The 27,053-nt window shown below is 51.4% G+C and overlaps 4 protein-coding genes across 4 annotated transcripts; 2 read left to right on the top strand and 2 right to left on the bottom strand.

The window, feature by feature from the left end:
- The first annotated feature begins 292 nt into the window (after positions 1-292).
- ERP29 (endoplasmic reticulum protein 29) lies at positions 293-5,451 on the top strand. Its single transcript, XM_054219937.1, has 3 exons — positions 293-451; positions 2,284-2,422; positions 3,525-5,451. Exons 1-3 carry the CDS (start codon positions 332-334, stop codon positions 4,025-4,027), a joined length of 762 nt encoding a protein of 253 aa, XP_054075912.1. The 5' UTR covers positions 293-331; the 3' UTR covers positions 4,028-5,451.
- A 683-nt stretch (positions 5,452-6,134) lies between these two features.
- On the top strand, positions 6,135-19,228 carry TMEM116 (transmembrane protein 116). The gene is made up of 11 exons (XM_054219282.1): positions 6,135-6,240; positions 6,511-6,557; positions 6,683-6,746; positions 10,556-10,687; positions 14,624-14,728; positions 16,239-16,288; positions 16,988-17,071; positions 17,153-17,291; positions 17,780-17,924; positions 18,039-18,112; positions 18,643-19,228. The coding sequence occupies exons 1-11, from the start codon at positions 6,193-6,195 to the stop codon at positions 18,841-18,843; spliced, it is 1,089 nt and encodes a 362-aa protein (XP_054075257.1). The 5' UTR covers positions 6,135-6,192; the 3' UTR covers positions 18,844-19,228.
- A 152-nt stretch (positions 19,229-19,380) lies between these two features.
- LOC128917140 (disintegrin and metalloproteinase domain-containing protein 20-like) lies at positions 19,381-21,538 on the bottom strand. Its single transcript, XM_054219787.1, is given in 3 exon segments — positions 19,381-20,983; positions 20,986-21,234; positions 21,517-21,538. Coding segments are annotated over 3 exon segments (1,374 nt in total). The 3' UTR covers positions 19,381-19,880.
- A 510-nt stretch (positions 21,539-22,048) lies between these two features.
- LOC128916951 (disintegrin and metalloproteinase domain-containing protein 21-like) lies at positions 22,049-27,015 on the bottom strand. Its single transcript, XM_054219283.1, is given in 3 exon segments — positions 22,049-25,405; positions 25,587-25,665; positions 25,667-27,015. Coding segments are annotated over 3 exon segments (2,463 nt in total). The 5' UTR covers positions 25,742-27,015; the 3' UTR covers positions 22,049-23,096.
- Positions 27,016-27,053: the final 38 nt, after the last annotated feature.

The following is a 27,053-nucleotide window of genomic DNA, read 5'->3' on the forward strand; positions in this document are numbered from 1 at the left end:
GAGTGGCTGTAGCGCTGCAGCCTGTCCTGCAAGGCCAGATTTTGCAACCTGCCTTCATTTTACATGCATATGCTGCTGGAAGGTGCCCCATCGTAGTTATTTTTCTGGCAGCAGCCGCATCACCACCGCGCGCTGCCCGCCGACGGAAGGGGCTGCCCGGCGTGGAACGGGCACCGCTTAGACCCCTAGCTCCGCGGCCTGCGTCCGGCCCCGGAGCGCTGCCGGTCCCCGGTTGGCCCCGGGGCTGGCGGGGCGGGGCGAGCCCCCGGCGGCGGCCGGAGCTCCGCGCGGTCACGTGGCCCCGGCAACCTCGCTCCCTCTGCGCTCCACCATGGCTGCGGCGGCCGCCGCCGGCTCCCTGCTCCTCTGCCTGCTCGGCCTGGCGCTGCCCGGCGGCAGCGCGCTGCACACCAAGGGCTCCGTGCCCCTCGACACCATCACCTTTTACAAGGTACGGCCCGCCCGGCGGGCGCTGCCGGGCCCGGCAGAGTGCTCGGAAGGGGGCGGGTGGCTTCTCTGGCAGCGCAGCGGCCATGTGCGCCGTGGCGGCGGCCATAGCAACAGGCGAGCGGCACCGGAGGGACGGGGAGGCGGTGTGGGGGGGCCTGGGGTGCGGAGCGGGCTGCGGGCGCGGGGCCGCCCCCCCCACCGCGGCCGGCGGCGGCGCGGGGGAGCGCCGGGGGCTGGCGGAACGGCCGAGGCGGTGGGCCCGCCGCGGCGCAGCCAATAGGAGAGCGGCAGCCGCGGCCGGCAGCCAATCGGCGTGGTCCAAGTGGACCCGGGCCGCCAGGGCTGCGCCGCGGCCGGGGGCGCGGAGGGCTCGGACCGGACCGGACCGACCGGAGGCACCGGCGGGGCTCGGGCCGGCTCCCCGCGCCCCCGGTCGGGGAGCAGAAGAGCCGCTGTCGGCTGGCTTCTGCACTGCCCGTGCCGGTGACCATGAGCGGGACCGCGCCGGTGAGCGAGTCGGGGCCGTGAGCGCGCTCTGCTCGGGCCGGTTTCATTTCTTGTTCGTTCATGAAAGAGAATGAATGCAACAGGCTTCTGCCAGACTGAGGTCTTGCACGGGTTTTTTTTTCTCCGCTAAATCACGTTGAAGTGAAGGTACTATCCTAGAGCCTGGCAGAACTGTCATTTCGGAAGACACCAGAGCTGTGGCAGGTGCCGCGGGCCCAGCTCAGGCCAGATGGCGAGACCCTGATCGAAAGGAACCGTTGTGTGGCAGGATTAAAGTGTGTGCTGCAGCAGGGAGAGCTGAGGGGACGACAGCCAGCTGAGCTGATGGAAAAGTATCTGCCCTAAGCAAAACTGCCCAGGCGTGAGCAAGTACTTCTTGCCACATGTCATGATTTTTCTGCTGTGACAAACCATTTTTGGTGTTCTAATGCTACGGCATTCCACAAATCGTAGCAGCTTCCAGCTCTTCTACAATGAGAAGAATTTGAGGTAATTGGCTGCAAGAGGGACCAGCAGAAATGCCAGAGCGGTGACACCCGCCATGCTCGCCTCTCGCCAGGACAGTAAATAGAGTGACCGGCGGGCCCAGGGCTGAAGGCTGTCGTTCCCGGTTGCAGCAGTCAGTGCCCAAGCAGCACTCGCAGTGCGCTTTGTAGGTGGGGACCTGTGTTGCAATCTGACCCTCTTGGCTAGAAAAGAAGATTTTGCAAGGTCTTCTCCTGGAGGGAGAAAGGAATCCCAAACCGGGTGGCAGATCCATTTCCAAGCTCATTTTGAAAGGGCGTCATCCGAGCAGAGCAAAATTCAAAAGCAGCAGCACAAGAGAAGAGGAATCAATTAAAACACGAATTCTCGGTTTACTGAACCAGCAGCGCACCTCCAGTGCCTCTGCTCCCTCCCAGCGCATCCGCTCTTAGCTAAGAGCTCAGCTCTCATGCTGGGACGCTTCAGAATGACATTAGATTTGGCCTCTATCCTCTTAATGTCCCACTGGAAGTTGTTTGGCTGACTTCCTTCCAAGATGCTAATCAGATTTACAAAAAGCAAATCATGTATAATTAAAGGCAGTATCAGATCCCCCAAACCTACGACTTACCATCTTTATCATCTGGTGTAGGACTACCTACACCCAAAGCTCAGTCTTTCCTCCACACTGCAGTGAGTCATTTTTGAAAGGCCATAATTAGAGAATTCCCATTCTCCCTCTGCATCTACTCGTTGCACGGGAAAAGAACAAGCTAAAGCAACCTTAGGTGATGTGTAGATTACTCAAACCTGAAACATTAAAGTTTTGGCTTTTTTTTCCCCTTATTCTTCTTGTTTTAGGTCATTCCAAAGCATAAGTTTGTCCTTGTGAAATTCGACACACAATATCCTTACGGTGAGAAACAAGATGAGTTTAAAAAGCTGGCAGAGAGCTCAGGCTCCAGTGAGGATCTTCTGGTGGCTGAAGTGGGAATATCAGGTGAGGAACGCTGAACAGACTGGTGTGGAGGAAATAAAATTCACTGCGATTTCTGATGAAAGCAGACTCTGAGGTAATTCCAGTAGTGAGAAATGAGACAGGCTGGGCCCTGTCAGAGCAAAGCACCTGCTCCGGCTGGTCGCTGAGCTCTGCCTCCCGCCAGGAGCGTAGGAGTGCTGCTTATCTCCTGGGTAATGAAGCAAGTCAGCCCACGCTGCTAAACTGGATGCCACCCCCCTCATTCGTAGCACTTTTTGTCTTTTTTAATATCATTTCCGTGCTGGGAGGAACCTTTTCATCCATTTCTAGGCATTACAAGAGTCATGCTTTAGCCACAAGCCCGGTCAAACAAAGCAAATGTATGATTGATTAATTGTAGCAAACTCTCTGTTTATCGCTGGTAAAGCACAGAAGGTGGCTGTTGTGCTATGGCTGGTGTAACTTCATGTTCTTGTAATTGGTTTTGGGAGAAAAGTAGTGGGGAATGGATCACTGTCACCTTACTCACTCTTGCTTTATAGGTAGAATTATGAATTTAAGCGTACAGGAATTGTGAAGTTGGGAAGTTTCACCCACACTGACGTCTCTAAACACACATGGATTTAGCTAAGTGGCATAGTTGAAATGTCTTTAAGTTATGTTTTCTGTCCTCAAAAATAAATGCAGTTTATGTAAGATGAGAAAACATCTTGTAGCTTGGCATGCTGTCAGAACTAAAGCATATGAGTGTACACTCTCGCACGTAGATCAGGAAAAAAATCCATTTAACTGTAAAATCAAATAAAATCAATGGATAGAGCAAAACAAGGGAAAAAATGGCTATTAGTCTCGCAAAAGGAGGGACAGGGTTTGTACGTAGAGGTCCTGCCAATGTCTTATGCTGTGACAGCAAAGCGCCATTAGAGTCTTGTATTTTTCTCTGGAAAACCTAGTGATGGTTTGCCTTCCACAGATGATTTTCTGAGGTGTTTTTAGAGGTTATTAGGACATGTTGAAACTCTGGAGACAAATATTTATCAGTTTGTGTAGGAGAGAATCCTAAATGAATTTTTGCTTTTAATTAACGTACTGTGCTTTCGTGTCTTTTGTTTTCTTTTGACAGATTACGGTGATAAACTGAACACTGAGCTGGGAGAAAAGTACAAGCTGGATAAGGAAAAGTTCCCTATTTTTTACTTGTTCCAGGATGGTGACTTTGACAATCCCTTACCTTACAGCGGCCATATCAAGGCCGGGGCTATTCAGCGCTGGCTGAAGAGTAACGGCATCTACCTGGGGATGCCAGGCTGCCTCAAAGAGTACGACATGCTGGCCAGCAAGTTTGTGAGCACCACTGAGAAATCAGAACGCCAGTCCCTCCTGAAAAAGGGGCAAGAGAGTTTAGAAAAAACAAAAGAAACCGAGAAGAAGTCAGCTGAGCAATACTTGAAAATTATGAGCAAGATACTGGAGCAGGGAGAAGAGTTTGCTGCTAACGAAGTCGTCCGAATCACAAAACTGATCGAGAAGAACAAAATGAGTGATGGAAAAAAGGAGGAGCTCCAGAAAAGCCTCAATATCCTTGCTTCTTTCCTGAAGAAGAATAATGAAAAAGATGAGCTCTAATATGTTGGAGAACTTTGTACAAGCTGTGAAACACTGTCAAGAGTCCTAACCAGTTCTCCTTATGCAAGCAAACTTCCCGCTGACTTCAAGAGAGCAGCAGATTTCCTTCTGGTATTCTTAGTTTAGAAGATCGAGAGGAAGATATTCCTTAAAACCACAGTATTCTAAATGTTGGGAAAATCATCTTAAAGCAAGATGCCAGTATTGTGTAATACTATTCAATAACAGTGTTAAAGTAGACCCCCCAAAAAAAAAAAATACTAAATTGGCCTGAAGCACATTCCTGGTGGTTTTTACAGCTATTCCCTGGCAAACAAATAACAAAATTCAGTCTCGCATTCCATCTTACATGATGTAAAAGGTACAGATTGGGTGCCCCTCGCATCCCCACCTTTCCGTGTTCTTAGTGTCCTTGGGTTTTATGCTCTTTAATCTACCCCACCTTCTACCTTTTGTTTTCCCAATAGGGCTCCTTTTCCCGAGTCTTGTTCTCCTTACCTGTTGTTGACTGAGAGACCTAGAGTTTCCTCTTTCTTTCTGCCTTCTCCTTCAGTGGCTCCTGTCTCTGTTTGGCTTGGGTACCGGCCAAATGCTGGCAGGCATAGTCAAGACAGGTTCTCCGCGTATCACAACTTGCCCCTCATCTCCTGGCCGGAGCAGCCATCTCAGCAAACACTCTCCTGAAATCCTTTGTGATACCCTGACAGAGCGAGTGATTTGAGCTCTGAGCAAGGGCAGAGTCTCCTTGAGGTGCTATTACACTTAGACTCGCCAGTTTGTGCAAAAACGTCTTTTTTCAGAGGTAAATTTGTGTGAGTTTTCTTACAGCTGAAGAGCACGTGCAATGGCTGTGCGTTTTGCCTGTCGTTCCCATCCAAGCTTCATTTCCCAGGTTCAAAATAAGGGGGGGGTGAGACCAGTAAGGACATATGAAAGTCTCAAGCCATAGTTAACACAAACAAAATATCTTCTCCAGCCTCATCTTCAGAAGCGATTGACACCGTCAAACTAAAGCTTCCTCAGCATTTGGTAGTTTTAAATATTTGAAAATGAGGTCTTGTAACAGGAAGCAGTATTTGTGCCCTTAGAAGCCCCCTCTGTACAACTTTAATGGAGACACCTGGCCCATAGATCAAGTCAGTCCTTAAAACTTGATCCTGCATGTGCTGTTCACGCTGTGTGGAGTTCAGATGGCCACTGGAAGACGCTGTACTCCTCATCAGGGTTATAGAGCGTTGAGAAGATTTAACACCTGTGTGTTTTACCTTAAGGCTACACTAAGCTAAGCAAAACTGATTTCTGTGGGAGCTTTGCTGCCTTTTGAATCCTGGGGTGGGTAGGCAGAGCAGATATTGCTGCAAGATAAAATGTATTAATAATGCTATAATAAAAAAAATGGTTCCAGTTCATAGCTGCTTCTTAAATTGCTTTGTAGAGAAACTGCTGCCGATTTTTCAGTTGGAGGGGAAGGCAAAGGCCGATGATGCCACCTAGAAGCGAAAGGAACGCCCCGGAGATGAGGGGTTTACATGAAGTGGTGGGAGGGTGTCCCCCGGGCCTGGCGCCCTCTCGCCCCTTAGGAGGGGAGGAAGAAGGACCCCAAGCAGGGTGGGCTTCGGCTGGGCCATCTATAAGCTCGTTAGAGGTTCACCTGCGTGAGGATGCTCCTCGCTGGGCTCCTGAGGAGAGAGGAGCCGCCGCGGGCCTCGCGCGCCCCCTCAGAGGCGTCCGCGCGCCCCTTCAAGCAGCTCCGCCACCCCCGCCCGCTCGTGACGCCGCTGAGGGGCGGTGCGATGGGGAGTCCCATGCCAACTTACCGTGCGGGGGAAGCTAAGCAGGGTCGCCTCGGGTCGGCCCCTGGAGGGGCGACCGGGGATGCAGGACCCCCGTGTGTTTGCTCCACCCCGGTGAGCCCCCCCACCAGGGCCGGGTCGGGCTCTGCATCCCGGTGGGGATGAACGGCGGCGGAGGCGCGGATCTCCGGTCCCGCTGTTCCCCCGGGGCTCCGGCCCTCTTCAGCCCCTCTCTGAGACCAAGCGCTGCCCGTCGCCGGCCCCGACGGCGGGGGCCGGGCCCGGGGCGGGCCGGGCGCGGGGTGGCTCCGGGGCGGAGCGCGGGCGGTGCCCGCAGCCCCGGGAGCGTTGCGGCGGCGGCGGAGGGTCCCCATGGCCCTCCCGGCGGAGGCGGCCCGGCTGGACGGGGGCTGGCAGGAGGTGAGCGAGCCCCGCCGGCACCGGGACCCCCGGGGGCAGCGGCTGTCCCTTCTCCGGGGACCCTGCCCGTCCCCTCCGTGAGCGCCCCTTCGCCACCGTCCCCTCCCGGCCAGCGCCGCTCCGTGCCCTGCGGCACCGGCAGCCCTGCCCGCTCCTCTGCGGGGGCTGCGGGCTGGGTCCGGCCCCCGGCACCCCCCGGTCGGCGGCTCCCCGGTCTGCGGGGCGCTCCCCGGCGTGTCGTGCTGAGCGGGCGCCCCTCCTTCTCCCCAGGTCTACTCGGCTCTCCAGTGGATACAGTTCACCATGGCCATGCTCAGGTACAACGCGCTGCTAAACCCGCGTCCCCGGGATGGAGTTACTGTTGCGACGACAATTTTCTCCGGAAAAAGACAAACGGCGAGGCAGATGTGCCCCAGTTCCAACCTGTGCTTTGTTTTCTCAGTGTTATAGGTTCCAGCTCAATTATTGCCTATGCCATCTTTCAAAATGCAGTGCGGTCCCCCGAGGTAAGGACGGGGCATCCTTTTCCCTCCCTAAATCGGGGTGTCAGTTCCTTGCAGGTGGGTTGCACGGACCCGGGTGGGTCAGGCACCCTGCTGGGAGCAACTGCAGGTCTCAGGTTTTTGTGTTTAAACCTCATTTAACAGCTGGGAGGGAGGCAAAGGGCTTGCCAAGCGTTTGGCCTTTCATCCGTGATATGACTAACCTTGACCTGCCAGCCACGCAGGGAGAAGCAGGTTCCTTAGCCCCGCGCTTTCTGTCCTCCAGTCATTCCTGGGAATGCGGATTTGTTAGTGTGTCCCCCTCTGTAGGGGAAAACGCCTGGAGGGCTGAGGAGCTGTGTACAAAGCTGCTGAAGTGCAAATTGGAGATGCCCCTGTTGGAAATGCATTTATGAGTGTCCGTCTCTGGGTATCTCTGAGTAGTTTTTCCAGGCAGGTGCACTACTAAAGCCGATACAACTCAAAGATGCTGCAAAGTTCAGACAAAAAGGCGGCAGGCTGAAAAGCTGTTTGTTGAACTTGGCTCCGCAGTGGGGCTTTGGAGGATTCACACTGGACGTGGCAGGAGCCATGAACATTTCCAATGCTGAATCAGGTGCAGTTCGCAGGATGCAAACTTCCCTCACGGTGGGACCGTCAACACATGCACTGCAGGTCTGACATGGATGCAGTGCCCGGCACATCCCAAGAGCATCACACATGCAGGTCATGTGTGCAGGGAACCCCACGTGTCTGGGAGGTACCAGACGTGCTGAGCGGGTGGCTGGCACCTGCGCAGTAACCGTAGACCTCCATCCCAAGCCTGCCAGGCTTTTGCTGTCCACACGAAGTCCCTCTGTCTGTCCAGGACTTACCGGGGGCAGTTGCACAGAGATGATCTGTGGGGTTTGTTGTCCAGGATTTGCAGATGTCTGGCAGCCCAGTCTGTGGACCATGCAGATAACAGGTTACTGCTAAGAGCAGTAGGACAGTAGTAGCCATGTGGTAACAATGCTGTAGTTGTACTTCCTTCATCTTCAATGTTCTTTGTACATCGAGGGTTTGATCCACAGCCCAGAGAACAAGACTTCCAGGGAATTCAGTGAGTTATCCTCAGAGAAGGAAGGCATGCAGTCAAGCTAACGACTGACACTTCGTTGGATGAGGCAGGGTGGGGAGGAGAACATCCGTCCAGGTTTGCAGGGCAAATTTGCACTGCTTAGAGCGTGCAGGGCAGTCTTGCTGCTGCAGCCAGCCTCCTGGAAATGCTCAGCCCAGCACATTGATAATGAGCTGCTGAGATCTCCGTGCATCCCAGGGAAGAATGAAGGCTGGGACTGCACCTTAGTGCTGGTGTGGAAACCCTTCCCAAGCTTGTGCTGCACAAGGGGAATATTGAAGTCTCCCTCTACCACATCTCCTGCACCTGGAGAGCTCCAGACAGGTTTCTCTCCTGGGGTCCTCCACTCTGGTATGATATGGAGCTGGGTTTGGGAGATGTCCCGGTGTGACTCAGCAGCTTCGTCCCGTTTACTTCCATGGCTAGCAGCCTGCGTTACTCAGGAGCCCTTGTGCTATTAGTCATATGATGTGGCTGTGGCTTGGGAGCCGTCCTCTAGCTGCTTGTGAACCACACGCGTGGCTCCAGGTCACAGATGGACCTTTCCTGCTCGAGGCAGTCCAGATGTTTCTGCTCAGATTATTACTGCAAATCCGGATAGGAGGGATGGATACCAGCTGGAGCAACTCATGTGCATCGGGCTTCCAGGCTCTTGTTCTGCTGCCAGGAGAGATCTGTTGCTGGTGTTTCAAAAGCAGCAAAATCTTCAGTAACTTCCCCATCGCCTTGTCCCCGTATTTCTGGCCTTAAGTGGAAATTTGTAAACAAAGGGGCTGGAAGAGATCTATATCAAAGCTTGCCACAAACAGCTTATTCCCTGAGTCATGAGGCTCCAGAGTGAAATGTTTGAAAATAAACGGCTCTGGGGGCTGGGAGGAGAAAATGTTACAAACACTTCCCCTCCTGCCCCCAGCCTAGGAAATCAAATATTGCATTCTTGAAGCTTGTTTTCTGTCTCTGTGGGGTCAATAAAACTCTTCAGCCTGAGCTAAATCATTCAGAAGAGATGATGGCAAGCAACAGAGAATTTCCTCTGTCATGTCAACGTGTTCTGTGCAGGCAGATGTCCCTGGGCAATGGCCAGACAGAGCTAAATCAACATGTATGCTCCGGCATGGCAGCTCATCTGAATCATTACATCTTTACATTCCCTTCCTCTATTTTATAAATACCATTTGTTTTTTTCTTTTTTGTTTTGCAAGTAAGAGCCATGCTGCCTTTCCCTTGCCGCTATGTCACCTCCTTCTTTATTTAGGTCTGTGCCAAAATAACTCCTCAACCAAACAGCGGTGCCTTGCTCCAAGGACACTTGTTGCTAGAGAAAGGGGTCACCTGCTCGATTGCAAAAGTTGCTGCTTTGCTTATTTGGGAGCTGCTTCGTTTTTAACCTGCTGTGCTCGCAAACTGGATGATATCCCCAGCCTCTCCTGCCTGTGACTGCCTGCTGGGGCTCCAATTCTGCACCAGCAAGGAAAAACCTGGTTAAAAAAAGGCATTTGTAAATGCAACGATGTACAAACTAGCTTCAGATATGTAGTTAGCAATAGCATTTTGATTTGCCGTGTTGCTGGGTTGGATGGTACAAATATGTAAGTGGGGAGGCAAGGCTGTTTGAGGAGATGAACCCTGCAGAAGGCAGAGGACCTGCCATGCTGCTGCATGGCAGTGCGGGGACCAGGAAGACACCAGACAGATCTCCCTCAAACTATGCCATAAGGACACATCTGGTTCGATCAGATCTACCTTACTGCTCATCGGTCTTACTTAGCTCTTCCTCGTTGCTCACGGGAACAAGACAAGTATCACATAACACGACGGGTGGCAAACTTCTACTTAAAGGACAATATGGAAGCAAATCTCACCAAAAACTCAGTTCCATGAAAAAAATCTTCTTAAAATCAAGGCCTCTTGATATATTTCCATGCTGCGTTTAGCATTATTATCTTCTGTAGGGGGGAAAAAAAAGCCATCATTTTCTCTCCAGGATGCTGAAAATTAGGTACCAAAAACTACAATTAAGAATCTAGATAATTAGGCTGCTTTTCCAGAGTGTCTGCTTTCCCACTAACAACAAAAATGTTGGCCAGAATTTTGCACAAATGTTTTCCTACATTGTTTACAGTCCTTTTGGCCAGCGCATGCAAACTGGAAATGGGCTGGAAACTGCCATTAGAGGAGATGCGACTCTGTTCCAGCAAGATGCAGAGTGCGGCAGAGTGGCTCTCACAGTGAAAATTAATCCAGCATGTAAAATAGATTCAGCCTTAGTCACCAACTGAGACGACATGAAACACATAGGAAAAATGTCTGTTTCAAGTGATTTCAGACCTGCAGAAGGTTTCGTGTTTATCAAAAGTTTGATTTCTCTATCAGTTGATTTAAGAAATAACATCGCTTCTTCCTGTCAACCTGCCTCGTTCCGCAAAATTGTGACATTCTGGACCTTTGAGATATTTTCTGTAAGATTTGATGCTGCTCTTGGATCCTGGGGCATTGCTAGTGGGAGAAAGGGCAGTTAAAGCTGGGTATTGGCATTGAAACAGCTCCTGAGAGCAAGAGTCAGCGTGGATTTTGCGTGCAAGGAGAGCTGCCCTGCCAGAAGAGCTGGAGGACCAAGGCACATCTAGTCGAGGGGGTAAAGCTGCTGCTGTAGGTGGTCGTGGGAGTGTTGTGACCATCGCTCAGACCTGCTGACCGATTTCACTTTTCCCAGGTTCGTCCTCTTTTCTACCTGAGCCTCTCTGACCTATTGCTGGGCATGTGCTGGCTCGCTGGGGCGCTTCTCTATAGCACACCAACCTCCAAGCAGGATCTCATCTGCTACAACCTGCAAGCGACGGGACAAGTGAGTAGCCTTGACATCCCCATTCATGCTGTTACTTTGCACCCATTCCCTAATTAGCCTCGCTAGTAATCAGTGCGTGGCGGCGGGGGGCTGTTTCTAGACAGGCTTTGGCAGCGACTCCCCGTGTGAACTTGACTTATCAGATCTCGTCACCTTGTGTGTAAACTGGAGATAACGGTGCTTGGTTTGAGGTACTTCTGGTTTGTGAGAGGCAATGAGGAAGGCAAAGAGAGCATGGGATTTTGTGGTTGCTGCGTTTGGGTTGCTTGTGTAAAGTGAGTAGATGGGTCTTAATCTATTTCCTGTTGGACCCGTGCCGAGGATGGTCTCTGTGCCTCTCACATGGCTGCTTTTCTATTCCTCTTCATGTTTCCTCCATCCTGGGCAGGAACAGACACATTCTGCGATTCGCTTGAGCTCAGACTCACAACATGACTCATATAAACAGCCCTGGTTTTGCTGACCTGGCCCTATCCTCTCTCAAACAATCCCAAGGATGCTCAGGGGATCCATCAGCACAAGCTCAGCCCCGTGCCCCAGCGATTCGGCTGCTTTCCAGCTGATTCCATGTGCCGGAGACTAATTGGAGTGGAGTGAGTGAAATGCCGTTTTCCTGACAGTTTGCTTTTGTCTCACCGAGTTCCCATTTCAGCGTTAGGCTTCGCAAATCACTGCTCTCAAAAAACTCTGTGGGATACGGCCAAGCTTGGGCCAGAGCGGTGGTTCACAAGTAGTGATCTCTGGGCTTAACAGGTTCCTTTTGAAGGACCCACAAAAATGTGGCTGTCGGGAGCTGTGATGTGTGTTGTGTAGGCTCAGGCAGCTGCCTGGGAGCGTGGTGGTACCCACAGATGGGACCTGTCCTCGCTGAGCGGCAGCATGTGGATCTGGAGAGCTTCTCCACGAACCTCGGAGAGGGCAGAGAAGTAGCTGCGTGTGCGGTGTGGAAGTGTTCACGCTGTTGTGTGTCTGGGCATGGGCGCCCAGGGTTGTTTCAACAGCTGTTCTTGTGGATAAAACCATAATACTCATGATGGCAAGAGCAGCTGTTCCACTCCTGGCTTATCTCTGGTTTCTCTAGCTCCCCTGTGCCGCCGTGGAAGCACCGCAATATGTTCATGTCGAGAGAGGAAACAGTGCGGGGGGGGGGGGGCAGCTTGGCCACTTGGGAATGACACAGAACAATATCAAAGATGTTTTTTAGATGATGGCACAGGGGAAAATGAGAAGAGCTTGGGAGAGGCTTTTCAGAGCCAGAAGGTGGAAGGAGCACGCGGGACCGAAGGCATTTCTGAGTTGTTTCCCTTGCAGCTTTGCCCGGGGAGCATTTCTTAATGCTGGCTTTTTATGGCCTGGAGAAGAGAGGCTGCACTGCTAGAGGATATAGGTTGGATGTAGACAGTACGCCGTCATTTCCCAGCAGAGGCACTGGGAGCATGCTATGCTCCCATGCATTCCTGGCTCTTTTTTTGCCCTTGCTTTTCCAGCCCGTGGCCACGCTTCTCAGGGACACCAGCAAAGGATGGGGGCAAGGCGGGAGCTTTACGTCCACACTGGGGAAGGCAGCGTGGGTGGGCAGAGCTGGCCTTGGGTGAGTCCTTGCAGGACTTGTCATTGCCTGCGCCCCACGGGGGAGAGTCAGGGTGCTGTGGTGGGGTGGGCAGGGTGCCTGCCACATCCCGACCTCGGCATAGGTCTTCTCTCCTGCATGCCGCCAGCAGACCACCTCCGGAGGACTGCCAGGGCGGCAGAGCCGGCTTGCGTCTGGCAAGAGCTGTCACTGCTGTTTGCTCGGGAAGAAATTAAAACAAACGGAGCACTTGCCATAGCAACCGTGCCCGCACGGTGCACGTCACACGGTGCAGGACACCTCCTTACTAAACACCCCAGCAATGCTCTTGCATGGTGGGAACACCTTGTGCGTAAGTAGGAGCCAGTAACAGGTTTAGCCAGCAGCTTCTGCAGAGCATAAGTGATCTGTAACCGACCGAAAGGAGTAAATGTCTCCTGGCCCCATTCTGCCCGCACTGAGCGGAGAAGTCTCACAAGGGTTGCATTCCTGGGTGTCTCATAAACACACACGGCTTCTTTGCACGCAAACACCTAGAAGATGTAAAATGCACTGAATGACGAGGGTGGGGACAGGCCAAAGACCACTCAGCAGTGGTGTTTGCAGATGGCAGCCCTTGGAGAGACTCACGCCACAGTCTGTGTGATGTGGTTGTCTCAAGGTATTGCCTTAGGAGCAGGACAATATTTTGACTTATTCAGCCTGTTTACCGTCACTTTATCACCAAGGGCTGACGTTACAGCAGATGGGACTCCCCTAGCATCCATACCATGTCATAAAGGAGGAGATTGCTCTGTTTCTTGGGCTTTCCCTGTTTCAGCCCCAGACTCCTGGTTGATATTAAGTGTAAATACTGCTCCTTTCTGCTGTCCCTTGACGTTGTTCTCTCCGCCTCCCTGCCTTGCCTTTGCATTATAATAATAAAGTCCAGAATAGAGATTGTGGTTATAATTGCACAATTCCTCCACATTCTTCCAGTTCAGTTCCAGTGGCCTAATAAGGTCCTGGCAGGCTCCGCTCATGCTGGTGAGCACAATGGGGAGCCACAGAAGTGTTACAATGAGGGGCTCTCATGTATCCCAGCCCCTGCTTTATCTCCTCGTGGTGAGCGCTGCAGGGCTGTCCAGGGCGCCGAAGCTGGGACTCAGGAGAGCAGAACTCCCTTCGCTTTCTGCTGGCAACTTCACAAGTGGCTTTTGGTTCCCTCTTCCAAAAAAGAAGGCAGTGCTGACATTTTGTGAGCCTCTCTAAGGCATTTTGAAGTGCAAGAGAACGATCTTTGTGGACTGTTTTGATGACCTTCCCTGGAAGGAACTGAAGGGCAACAAACCCTCATTAAACCTCGTCTAATGAGCTGGAAAGTCACTGTAATGTTCCTGCTGCAATGTAGCAGCCCTTTGGACTCCAGCCTCTTCAGAATCAGCCAAGAGTGTTTGCAACCTCGGTGAAGAAGACCGAGCTTGTTTAGTGCCTACTTTCCTGGACTTAGATGATACCAGGGTGGCAAACCTGTGCTCCTTGCCTCTTTGGCAAAGGATAGAAAATCCACAGGAAAAAAATCACTTGTCCAGCCCTTCCTCTTTGCTTTTGCCACTGAAGCATGTGTTTCCTGAAACAAACCCAGCACACGCATATATATAGTGTGATTAGGCAGCACTGTTTATACTTGACTGCCTGGAGCAACCATGGATTCAGAAACAAACGCAAGAAAGATTTATGGTTTTTTTACAGGAGATTTTACATATTTGGTATCACCTCAAGTTGGAATCGAGGGCTGTGAAGCAGTGTTCTGTATCTTTTCTTTTCTCCTTTTTCCCATGGAGAGAAAAGGGCTCTTGGGAAGTTAACTCAGGCTTAGTGCAGATATTTTCTGCCCTCACTTTTCTCTTTAAATATACTATTGTTTTCTGTTTCCGTCAATTCACTGTGTAGTGAGCTTGTTATGCGAGAAGCAAATCTAAATGCCACGTCTGTGTTGTGTTTCCTAATGGATGTAGCACAGAGAAGGATCAAGTGCCTTTGAACCCTTTGTTGCCACGATTTGGGCCAAAAAAATGAGCTGAGTCATAAAGATGTGTATTTTTAAGGCAGTCTTGCTGTCATTCATTCTCCTGGCCCCTGTTTGAGGCCAAAGTGAAGGTACCTTTGTGTGGTCTAAGGTGGGAACCCCTCCTCTACCTGGCTCCTCCCAGTTGGTGTCCCACTGCAACCCAGTAGACATGAGCACAGGGGCTGTGCAGGGACCTCACCTCTGGCAGTCCGCTAGGCCGTTTAGCATCCTGCCCCTGGCCCGCGGGCTTTGAGTTCATCAGCGCTACAGGAACTATTATTGTAGGACTGAAACACTATCTGTTTGTATTCCTCAGGTATTCTACGTGGCCTCTTTTCTATACACTGTCAACTACACCTGGCATCTGTACATGGACCTAAAGATGAAATACAACCAGAACCTTTTCAGGATGCCCCCCCAGGTGAGTAAGACTGAAGTGCAGCAACTGTTGGGTACCAAGGTCTAACTGTGGGGTTGTGGTGGGGTTTAGGAGGTGCACACGTAACAGTGTATCTCACCACAAGGGATTTGAAGGCCCTTCTGCCCCACGGCTGTGTGAATTGACGTATCTTGCCCGCTGAGGTCAGCAGAGTTACTGCTGGGTCTGCTGTAGCATCTCAGTGGGAGATTAGGTTTGCAAGACTAAAGCAGACAAAGGCCAATGGCAGTGTCCATCTCAGCAAAGAAAGCTCAGGACTGGGTATGGGTGAAGTTCTTCTACAGTTAGAAGAAGAGCAGTTGGCACCAGCTGAGCGGTTTGGTGCTGTCACTGCCTTCTGCCAGTGCACGGCAGAGGGACAGGAAAGCAGAGGGTGCCTGGACAGCCTGGAACCGAGTACTGACAATTTCTGCCCTCCTCAGGTGTCATACAGTGTTTGAGAGCGTCAGTAAAGTATTTTAGGAATTTGAGATAGGAGGTGTGACGGAAGTGAGCTAGTGATAAAAAGACCAGTTGGCTCTGGGAACGGTGGCCAGTCCTCACTTCATCATCGCTGGCCTTTACAAAAGCCCTTTGGGGAACCGGTATAATCGCTGGGAACCGAGGAACAAGGACATAGTACTCAGAAAAATACTCTCTACGTTGGAGGCTAAACAAACACTTCACGTTACCGCATGACCAAAATCTCTCCTTGCAGTTGTTTCATTCCTCACACCTGGCTAAACAGTGAGGCACCGTCATCGCTGTAAGCGGCGTGTTGCTCCTGTATTGCTGCGAGACGACAGATTCCTTATGCAGCTCTTCCCATTGAACCCATCAGCCCCATTTCCTTATGTAGCCTTTCTCTTTCCCAGAAACTTTCCATGCACAGCAAACCTTGTATCCCAGTTATTCCGTGTGTTGGTTCGGGAGCAGCAGGCTGGGCAGATCACTCTATATTTCAATTGCTCTTGTCCATAGGGTTTGGATCCACGCGTAGGACTGGTTTTCTTCTTGCCAGACCCCCATTCAAAACACAGCACCTACTGTAAGCTCCCGACCACTACAGCTGTGCCCACGTTGTGTTGTCATAGCTGGTGTGTGGATTCCAGCTGCCAAAGTACACTGGTTTCTTCATCAGAACATGACGTTTCTGAGGAACAGGGCCAGGTTAAGTGGAGGAACAGTACAAAAAATGAGTAAGTTACACCAGGGAGCTCATCAAGTGTCTGCTCCTTGTCCAGTTCCACGTTTTCTTCTCAAATCCTCTAGTCCTGAAGGAGAACAAGCCAATTCGCAGGTGGAAGCATTGTTTGGTTCTGCTGCAAATCAGCACAGACTGAATTTGTGGGTGTTGATTCAGGGCAAAGTGGAAGCAAACTTTCGTACTCGGTCTGGGGATTAATCAGCATTTGAAGAACCCTCAGCTGCTGAAGTGCTCCCTGAGACCTGGTTCCTGTGAACAGTGGCTGTATGGAAACCATCGTTTAATTAAGCTCTTTGGACTTTGCAGGTTGGAGATTATGCCAGTTGCATTGGCCGAATAGCAACGATCTCGTCCAGGTAAGATTTAATTCTCTCTGGCAGAATTATGTGGTTTTGGTAAACAGTAGCGTGCTGATCTCTGCTTCCTACTTATTCTGAAGCGACTTTTACTAAAACCTGTGTTTGCCAGGGTGCTCATCAGGGACAGCAGAGTGACCGAACAAACTCAGAGCAAGATCCTTGAGGGGTGACGGTTTTAAAGTGAAAGAGGGGAGATTTAGATTAGATATTAGGAAGAAATTTTTCACTCTGAGGGCGGTGAGCCCCTGGCCCAGGTTGCCCAGAGAAGCTGTGGCTGCCCCATCCCTGGAGGGGTTCAAGGCCAGGTTGGACGGGGCTTGGAGCAACCTGGGCTGGTGGGAAGTGTCCCTGCCCAGGGCAGGGGGTGCCACTGAGTGGGCTTTAAGGTCCCTTCTAACCTGAACCATTCTATGATTCTATGCCTCAGATGTAAGGGCCTTTCTCTAACCAAGTTAGTTACAACTATATTAACTATGTGTAGTTTTCTAGAAAGCACTCCCTTTACCAATATATTGCCTGCGTGAATGAAAGTGCAGAAGTCAGTAAAGCTGGTAAAATGCTCTTCCAGAGCAGTGTCGATAAAAGCAATTTTTAAGTCCTCTATAGTGACAGGAGAAAAACCAAGTAGTGTTTAGTTGGGGATGGGCGCAGTGCAACGCAGTAACTAATAACTGTTGTTGTCCTTTCTCCTCTTAGCCTGATCCCTTTCCTTCTCATGGTGCCTGTGTTTCACCTGGGCAACAGCAGTAATTGCTACCAGAACTTCAGCCAGAAGCACGGGTAAGCTTCACGCATCTCTGAAACAGCCCCCCTGCCTATGAATGATGGCAGGAGCTCAGGCTGTTCCCTTTCTCCCCGCAGGTGTCTCTTGATGCACACAGAAATAGCCGTGCCCAGCAACGAGCCACAAACCCTGAGCGGCTCTGTCTGCCGTGCGATGCATTTCTATGGCATTGGGGTCTTCCTCATTTCCTTTCTGATCAGCTTCATAGCCATTCTGGTAAGGAACTCAATCCTTGCGCGGTAGTCGTTGCACTCAGATGATCGGAGTGAGAAAATTTTCCTCTTTTCGTCTTTACAAGTTTGCTTGGGTGGTACCAGAGGCCAGGAAATGTCAGGGGAAGAACTGTGTGGTGCTGCTTCACTTTTGGAAGGGGCGGTCAGGGAGAGAAAATACCATGGTGCCTCCATATAAATCCATCTGGAGTCCTGTGTTCTGTCAACCCATCCCAAAAAGGATTTAGCAGGTAGGGGAGGCTCAGAGCGTGGCTGCAGAGATCACCTACTGCATGAGTCAACGAGAGCCCAAAACAATTCAGAGCCTTCAGTTCAGAAAAGGTCCCGTGCAAAGCAACTGCTCTCCCCCAGGGAGCACGCTGTGGCAAGAGAAGGTTAGATAGATTGAAATGGAGTACTCTGTCCTAGATGAAGCCAGCTCAGAGCATGTGCACAAAGTACAAACAATGATGGATGCTTCTTCTTTTTCAGGTTATACTCAGTCAAGCCCGAGGCTTGTACAAAAGGTTTGTAAACTCCACGGGATTCCTGGGGGATCAGCAGTGGGCCATGATTAAGATGGTAGAACAACGTGTGGTTTTTTACCCCGTCGCATTCTTCTGCTGCTGGGCCCCAGGTTAGCAGAGAGCTGAGTTACTCTCACAATACTCCCCTAGGACGTAGTGCCCGGCAATGAAACTCGGAAGAAGTGGGGTTAAAGCAGTACCCTCTTGTCCATCCCTTTTCACAGCTGTCCTCCTTGGAATACTGAAGCTGACTGTTTCAACCAACAGCAAAATCTACATGGCTCTTCTAATTCTACAGGTAAATATCTTTCTCTGTGATCTATGTCTTGCCTTCTCTGCTTGAAGAGGAAAACGAACGTTTGCCTGTTTCTGATCTCTGCTAGACAAAGCATGTTTGCAGCCACGAAGATCATAAGTCTGATGGGTTTATGCTTTTGATTGGCAGAGATCTTTGTTAGCTGGTTTATGTTTTTCACAGGCTTGAAAAGGTCTCGGCAACCAAAATCACAGCATCATGGAAACTGTAGAAAATGGGACTAGAAAGGATCCCCAGGAGTCAGGTTTTTTCCCTTTCTATGAAAGTCTCCAAATGCAATTCCTCCCCAACACTTGTCCGGCTCCTTGCCGTGCCTGAGGCAGCATTTAGCAAAGATTATTAAAATAACCGCGAGACTCCTGTATCACATGGGGATGCACATAGATAAAATCATGCTGGAAGTGGGAGGCTTGGCATAACACGACGGGTCTGACAGCCTGGCAGGGAGCCGCGGAGTGCCGTGCCATGCTGGCTGGCAGGAGAGCCCTGATCTCCCCTCTGGTCTCTCTCAGGCTCTGACAGCAGCTTCCCAGGGGCTTCTGAACTGCATCGTGTATGGCTGGACACAGCACGTCTTCCTCTCCCTCAAACGCAACGCCTGCCGGGACGTTGACACTCAGACTCCTCTCCTGCGCTCCCAGAAGAAGTTCTACGCCAGCACGCTCCCCGCCAGCCTGCCGGACACAGAGGGGTCCACGTCCACCCTGCTCTGATGAATCCCTCCGTCGAAGGAGAACAGGCAGCGTCCTAACGAGACCTCCTTATGTTTTAGCAGTGTCAGCCAGACCCGATATCGGGCTGTCTGCTGTGAACTGTCTTGCCAGCAGCAAAGTTAGCTGTAGTGCTGGAGGAGCCTGGGCAGATCAGTCAGGGACAGACACTTCCGTGAAGATAGCTATTTATTTTTCAGGTTTGTATGGACTGTAAATGGATTCTTTAAACGTGGTAAGTCTTTAGTACAGACTTTGTCCTTATGGAAATAGCTCTAGAAGTGCAGCAAATTATATGTAACAGCTCAGAGATCTGGTACAGCTCCTTTGAGGTCAAAGGATATTTTACTTCTCTAAGTATTTCAGTAATATGCTATTACAAATTAACAGTAAAGCAAAAGTGAATATTTTTCAATCTCTGACTTTTAATTCACTGTAAAAATAAGAACGGGTACCATACTAATAGTCAACTGCAAGGAGTGAAAAATTGTAAAGTAGCATCAAAAAATCAGTGCTCACTTCCGTGCCTTGACTTTTTGCACATTTCCCTTCTGTTCTTCATGCCAACTCCTGCCCAGCTAAGATAGATACACACAAAAATAAGCTTCTTCAACACAGTGGAGCATCTCTCGTGAACCAGATGAGCAGGACTTTGCATGAATCTTCTATAGTCTTCTAGATGTGCAAGTGAATTATTCACTAGGGTCCCACCGTTCTATAGAAAATAAAACAGATCTTTGGCAGCATTGAAAGCAACTCTCTAACTTTTACACCCTGTTTTCTAACAGCTTCACTTTTTGGGTCCAACCCCAATTTATTTACATAGTAGGTAATACAAGAAGAGGAAATACTCAAGCTTTGTGTAATTAACTTTCGTACAGTTTACACAGTTACATTGTGTAAATCACTTTGTGGAAAATCTCCTGGGACTAGCAGTCCAGCTTCAGGGGGCCTGGAGTCCTTTCCAAACCTCATCTGGTGGGTTTCCCGCTACTTTCACGTTATTTTAAACAACTTCTTCTTGTTCCATACTCTGCTTCTCATCTGCAGGAGTCTCGCTTCTCTCTGTGGCTTTGGCAGTCCTGCCACCCCCCCCGGTCACACTGCTCTCCCTCATCAATCACCTTGTTGCCACAGTATTTAAAATGGAGGAGTCTGTGGGGCTCTGGGATGTTGCACAAGCAGTTACCATCCCCTCTGCCGATCAGCTCGGAGTATCTCTGGCGGCTGCAGTTGCTGAAAGGCTTGGTGCCATCGAGTGAGTCCCCCATCATGAAGCACTTGGTGGCTTCTCCGCACACGTGCTCCATTCCCAGGTTGTGACCCAGCTCATGGGTAAAAATAATTGCAAAGCTTATGAAATCTCTCCGTATGCGTGAGACAACGCTCGACTGATAACCAGGGTGGCAGACGCTACCTACATATGCCAGCCAAACAGTTAGTCCAAAGTCCGTGTAAGTAAATAAATGTGCAATGTCGTATTCCATCCTCTGAGAAAGATCCCTATTTCCCCACTTGTTAAAATTTTTAAAAACAACTTCTATATCCTGGCTGTACCTGATGAAGTTGCTGTGCATCCAGATCTCCAGCCTGATCAGGGAGATGTGAATCTTCAGAGGATAAGAGTATGTTTTGGATAAATTGATTGTGTCTGTAACCAGAAGCAGCACGGAGATCTTGTTGCTCCTTTGGAAGGAAAACAGATAGTGGTTCACCGAAACAAATATCTCAACGTACTTGGTGTGCTTCAGTCTCTGAGAGAAGTCATGCTTTCCTAAGGATGTTTTAGCTCCTGTCCCACCTGGTTGGTTTTGGATCATCTCATCCATCAATCTGCGCATCAAGGGCTTGTTCTGGGTCTCCTCTTGCTGATAGAGAAGGTGCTGGAAGATGAGGGACCCAGGCACAGGTTTGATGCCATAGCTCAGGTTCCCGATCTCCAGACCCGGGCAGGTGCTGCTCAGCGTGACGAGGGAGCCAGAGCTGCCCTCCACGTAGCCCAGGTAGTAGCACTCCTCAGGGACGTGGGGCTGCTCCACCACCCTTGTCCCCCTGAGGCTCTATGAGATGACTGGCAGGTTTGTCACAAGAAGTCCTCTCTTCTGCGTGAGGTGGATGATGCAGTTCTCTCCTTCCACCCTGAGGACACTTCTCCCCCTGTGGCTTTTCCCACCCCGAGGGCCAGGTTCCTCGGCCGGACTATCTCATGGACAGCATAGCCCGGCGGCAGGTGATGGCTGCCTGCCCTGAGGAGGAGAGATGCCACCAGCGCTGCCCAGACCCCCGGCCTAAGGAAAAGGGCTTTCCCCCAGCCGCCATGATGTGCCTGGAGCCATCTCATTGCCAACGCCTTCAAAATGGCAGTAAGACACCTCAGGGAGGGTCCTGCCAACCCTCACATAGACGTCTTGACCCTCTCTCCCTTGAGGTGCTCAGGTGGTGGCTGTGATGGAGCTGTTCCCAGACCCGATGGGGGTTTGTGGCACCCTGCTGCCCTGAGGGGCGGCCATTCCCCTTGAGAAGGTTCTGGAAGCGCTGCCGTCTCTCCCAGCTGCCATGCTGCCAGCCGGCTGTGACACGAGGCTGGGGTGGAACGAGGCCGTGGCATGGGGGCTGTGGGTGCTCGTGTGAGGTGACAGGGATGAAAGGCACCCATCCCTGCTGTCCTTCCCTCACCGGGGCACCGTGGGGCGGCCATCACAGCCAGGGAGCTGCAGTCGATGTTGGGAACGACTCCCCTGCTCCTCAGTGAGATGGGGGGAGCCAGACGTCCCTCACCACTCCCTTCTCCTCCCCAAGGGCGATCCCTGCCCTACGAGGGCCTGTGGATTATGAATTCGAGAATTAACCACCGTAACACTCCTCGCAGCAAATTAACTTTACAAATGGCGATGCCCCTTGGCCCCCGCCTCGCCTGCCAGTCTGTAAACCAGTGGGCTCCAGCTATTTTTCTTAATCACACCCCCCATCAGTAAAATTTTTCTCAGCATGCACCCCCAATATACATATGTTTGTTTATTTATAAATTATATGCCTATAGCTCTGATATTTTCTCTGGAGACTCCTGCTGTAAACACCACCCACAGGGCAGCCATCGGTCAGTGGTTGCCCCGCACGCCCGGCCTGTGCCAGGCACCTGTTGTACACAGAAAAACACGTTTCATATGTACGTACACGTGAGCACGGGCAGCGGCTCTGAATTTATCATTAACCAGGTCTACCTGGAGGTGAGCAACAGCCCATTCCAGTGGGGCAAATCCCCTCTTCTAGCACGAAGGGCTGCTGCTCCCCCGTGTTCATCTGCTGCTTTGGGATGTGCTGAAGTGATTTTATTTAGTTTTTTTTTTGCACTGTCCCTGTTCTATTCAGTGCTGCTCCTGACTTGCACTGACACCCCTGTGGCCGCCTGGCCTTTTTGCCAGCTCAGCCTGGCGGGGGTCAGGTGCTGCCAGCAGTTTCTTTACTTGCTTAAAGCCTTCCTTGAAAGCTCCTGTTCAAACGATCCCACCAGCTTTGTGCTTTTCACAGATGCCACAGAGAGGAGCAGTGATGATTTCCCCCCTCCCTTCTTTCCTTTCAGATCCATTCCACATCTTTTTGTCCTGTAATCGAGCCTCCCAGCCCTTTTTTTCCCCTCCTCCTGTCTCCTACTTAAACACCGCCTGATGTTTTTTGTGTCTGCTCCTGGGCTCCGGTGCCTGGTTGGGCTCGAAGGTGGGGCTCTGCCTGGGACCCCGGCGTCAGTGGAGGTGGCCATAGGCTGTGGGGACAGTCCTACACACTGATGGCAGACAGTTCGCACCCCTTCGGTGACCCAGAAGTTTCTTTGCTCCGAGGGAAGAGCAGGTGTCCTTTGGGGACTAGGGGATTAGCAGAGGGGGGGACCTGCTGCTGCAGCCCCCCGTGCTCTGGGCCGAGAGTTGGCCGCTGCTCTTGCCTTGCAAAAGGCTCTGCCTCAGCCGCTGCGGGATCCTCCTTGTGTCTGTCAGCGTGAACCAGCAGGCAGATTTCAAATTAACCAGAGCGCTTCTGTCATTTTTGTCAATGACTTTTTTTTTTTTCCCCTCCTACAGAACGAGCAAAACAATTTAATTTTCCTATTTTATATTTGCTAATCTATTCTATCCTACCAAATAAAAACGAGGTCCCCTAACTCTACACTTGCAGCTGGATCAATTTTAAATGAGTCCACCGCAGCTGGAGTCTGAATCTAGTGACTGACTGGGTCCAGCTTTCCACCGCTGCCATGTGAAGTCCTACTCGGGCGGGTTTTTACCCTCAGCTGGTTTTGAGCTGTCTTCTTCTGTCTGGTCCTTCGCATCCTCCTCAGGAGCCTGGTCTCTAGCCCGAAAGCATCTGACGAGTCTGTTCAATCCTTGGGTTACTCTGAGCTTTCTCACGTGCCCAGTGGCAAGTCCTGCGAGCACCATTATTACAATAATCTCAATGATGAAGCTAAAAAGCCCCTTTGTAGTGACCAAGGCAGGCCCACTGTCAACGCTTCCTCCAAAGCCAGTAAATTCGCAGTAGGGGGGTGCCCAGCCGTTGTCACAGTGGCAGTTTCCTCTAGTGTTGCAGACACCTTTTCCTCTGCACGTTCTCTTGGCAGAGCAGCGGGATGTCAAGTACTTCTCCTCGGGTACACACGTGCGATTAACGCAGATCTTCTTCTCCCCACACTGCGTGCCATCCTTAATGGCGCCAACATCCAGAACATCCACACCCAAATGGTAGTCTGTGCCCCAGCACCAGGTATCGCCCACCAGGGTTTGAATGATGGTTGTGTGATCTTCCAGCTTAGGTAGACGTCTAACATTCACACACTGCACCCTCCCACACAGGACATCTTCTACCTTACATTTCTGAAAGCTGACATCTAGCCCATCTCCCCTGCAATTGCCAAACCGATCCCCTTTCGTGTTCACCTCCTGGAAACACGTTAGCGGAGCAGGCTTTGCTTCCTTGCCAAAGATACTCATACACTGTAATGTGCGAGATTGGCATTTGCCTGAATAACAGTACCCATCCTCAGCGCACACAGTCCCATCTTGCTTGGCCACATCCACCGGGCAATGCTCAGATATCCCGTTGCAATACTCCGGCAAGTCACATGGACCAGCACTCTCCCTACACACGTATCCTTCTGGAAGGGGCTTGCAGTTCTTACAGCAGCCACCAGAAGTGCAAATAGCTCCCTTTTTTTTGTGACAGGTATCGTCACAACAAAGGTCCAACTTACACTGTACTTCTGAGCCGCAGTCGCACTCTTCCCCAGCCTCCAGGACGCCATTCCCGCAGCGCTGCAGTGCAAGTGTCATGACCGATTCTGGGATGTTATTAAGGCAGGATCCTTGCCCTGAAGCTATAAAATCAAAATAGTGCTTTTTGCTGCAGTTGCTGAACTGATAGTTGACTGTGCCATTTGGGCTCATGATGCATTTCGATGTGTTTCCACATCTGCAGTCTCTGTCATTGTGCTCCATACCAAGGACATACCCTAACGCACGAGCGACGTGGACAGCCGTGTCCATGTAAGGCTCTTTTGCAAACGATACAACAGCAGAGGCGCGTTGTCTATCACAGGCACTGGCGAAGTTGGATTTGCCATCCACGTGCGATGCTCTCTTACCATCATCAAAGACCATCGAGGCAAACAGACACCCGACATCATGCGTAAGGCTTTGCTGCTTCCGCCAAAGATTGAAATTATGAAGGACCTCGGTTATGTTTGCAGTAACACTGATAGGGTTCTTCTCCGCCCAGACCTCTAGTGCAGTTACCACAACATGAAGGTGGAAAGAATGAAACAGTCCATCCACCAGATTGATTATTTCAGTAACTTCCAGTGTCACATTAGTTATACTTCTGCCAAAGGCATCAAAACCTTCTTTGTCCACCACGACGAGGAGCTCCAAATACCGTGTGTGCCTCCGGGGCTGGAACTGTCCTGTCGCTGTACCAGGACCTGGAAATTGTTTGCCTTTCTTGGGCATTTTGTACATCACTGTTCCAGGAACCACCTCCTCCCTCAGCAACAGAAGATGCTCAGCCATGGTGGAACCCGCCAGGGGCTCGATGCTGTAGCTTGAGTTTCCAATCTGCAGCAGTCCTCTGAGCCCAGAGCAGGTAGTCAGAGACACCGCGGAGTCTGGGACGCCTTCCACGTAGCCGTGGTAATAGCAATCTGTTGGCACACGGGGCTGTTCGACCACGATTTCTCCTTGGGAGTCACGAGTAAGTATAGGGAATTTTTTTATTATGAAGTCTTTCTGCCTGAGGTGAATCGTGTAATTCAGCCCCTGAATGCTGATGATGTAGGACACTACCTTCTGGCTGGCTTTCCCTGCCCTGGGGCCAAGTTTCCTTGGAACAACTATCTCATAGGCTGTGTAGCCATGAGAGTGCTGGGGGCTGCAGTCTGCGCAAGGCAGCAGGACTCCCCACAGCAGGAAAGAGAGTCCCAGGGCGAGGAGGAGAACCCCACGGCCCGTCAGGGTGCACCTTGGCTGTGTCCAGCTTGGACCCAGGGTCACTGCCTCCCAGGCTGGAGGAACAAGAGGAAAACACGGGCAAGGAGACATCAGAAAAGCTGCCCGGAACTCAGCAGCAAAGTTCCCTTCTCACCGCCAGAGTCTGTCCTCTTCTCCCTGCTCAGCCCACAGACAGGTTCAAGCCGCCTGCTGCCTTCCTCCAACGTGCCTTCTCTTAGCTCTTCCTCGGTTACCTCTCACCAGGGAGGTAGGACACACCAGCCAGCCTGATGTCCAACTGCAACGGAGCAAAGCAGCGCAGGGAAAGCTGTGGCGTGGGCTGGGAAGCCGGGGGGGGAGCTGCTCTTGGGGCTGGAACGGAGGGGCCTGCGGGGCAACAGTTTCTCCAGCCCCACTTCAAACACAAACATTCCACGGGGATGGTGGGACCCACACCCCAGGCATGTTAAATACCCCTTATCTCATGGCTGAGAGCCTGCTGCACCCTGCTTGAGCTGACCCCGTTTGCTGAGAGCGTGAGGAGCCACTGCTGCCGCAGCAATTTGTTTAAAAGGGGATTAAGCCTTCATAAGTGGAAAGCAATATAGCAGGGAAACAATGGTTGGTTGCCGCGGTGAGAGCCTTCCGTGCCTGTTGACAGATGTCCTTGCAGGGCTCCTCACACATGTCACTGCATGTTTTAACTATTTGAGGGGAGTTTTCTTCCCGGAAAGGGAGAAGCGTTTTTTGGGTCACACACCCTCCCTGAGTAGGGGAGAGTCTTTTCATGTGCCACTTTCTATAGAGCGTTGGCAGCTGGTTTGGCTGCCTTAGATACTCCCAGGATGCTTGGAAATTGTTCTCTCTCTCCCTTTCCTAATGCTATGGATGCTCTGACAGTCACTCACTACCCAACGCACTATTAACTCCCCAGAGGTACCAAACAGATGGACGTTAACTCTTACAAACAAGGTGGCCCAGTGCACACAGGTACCCACAGCTGTCCCCCTACCTCTTCTCGTGCCACTTTTGTTCTGAAATGCTCATGTGACAAGCATCTACATGGTTGCTGTCCACAAGCCAGCCAAACCATGCTCAAGGATAATAAAGCTATTTCCAGAGCCAGGAAGCGTACAAGTGCCATACTTGAGAGCGCTACCCTGTGTTCAGAAGGGCTGACTGCCCAAGAGGCATGGAGAAGCACTCCAGGGCTCCCCGGCAAAGCGCACTGCCAGCCTGAACGACAGCCAACCCCTTCCTCATCTACCGGCACCTCCCAGGTTGCCAGTCCGGCCACAAGTCCCCGCAGGGCTCCCGCTTCAGCCACCTTCAGCAAAGCACAGCGCCCTGCAAGGGCCAACACGCTAAAGATACTGGTTCCCAGTGCCGCCCCAAGGAACACGCCTGGCAGAACGGAGTTGTTCTATCTGACAGGGGAAATGTCGAACGCTGAACACAGAACAACTCATCCCCCCCCCTTCCCTGACAGCACAAAGTCACAGCTACACGAAAAATCCTATAGAGCTGGGGGGGTTTAACCTGTGGCACTGGGCACGTACTGCTGCCATCTAATGGAAAGCGGTGTTTGAAAGAGGCAATTTCAGGGTACATGTCGCCAGGCAGAGCACAGGATTTTCTAGGGCTTTATCCAGCCTATCCTGTCAGCCCTTCTTTCATCGCAAAGCCTCACGGCATTCCTGCAAAATACAAAGCAAAGTGCTTACTCACATTTGTAAAGGGAGA

The sequence above is a fragment of the Rissa tridactyla genome, chromosome 13, assembly GCF_028500815.1.
Source record: "Rissa tridactyla isolate bRisTri1 chromosome 13, bRisTri1.patW.cur.20221130, whole genome shotgun sequence".
Lineage (NCBI taxonomy): Eukaryota > Metazoa > Chordata > Aves > Charadriiformes > Laridae > Rissa > Rissa tridactyla.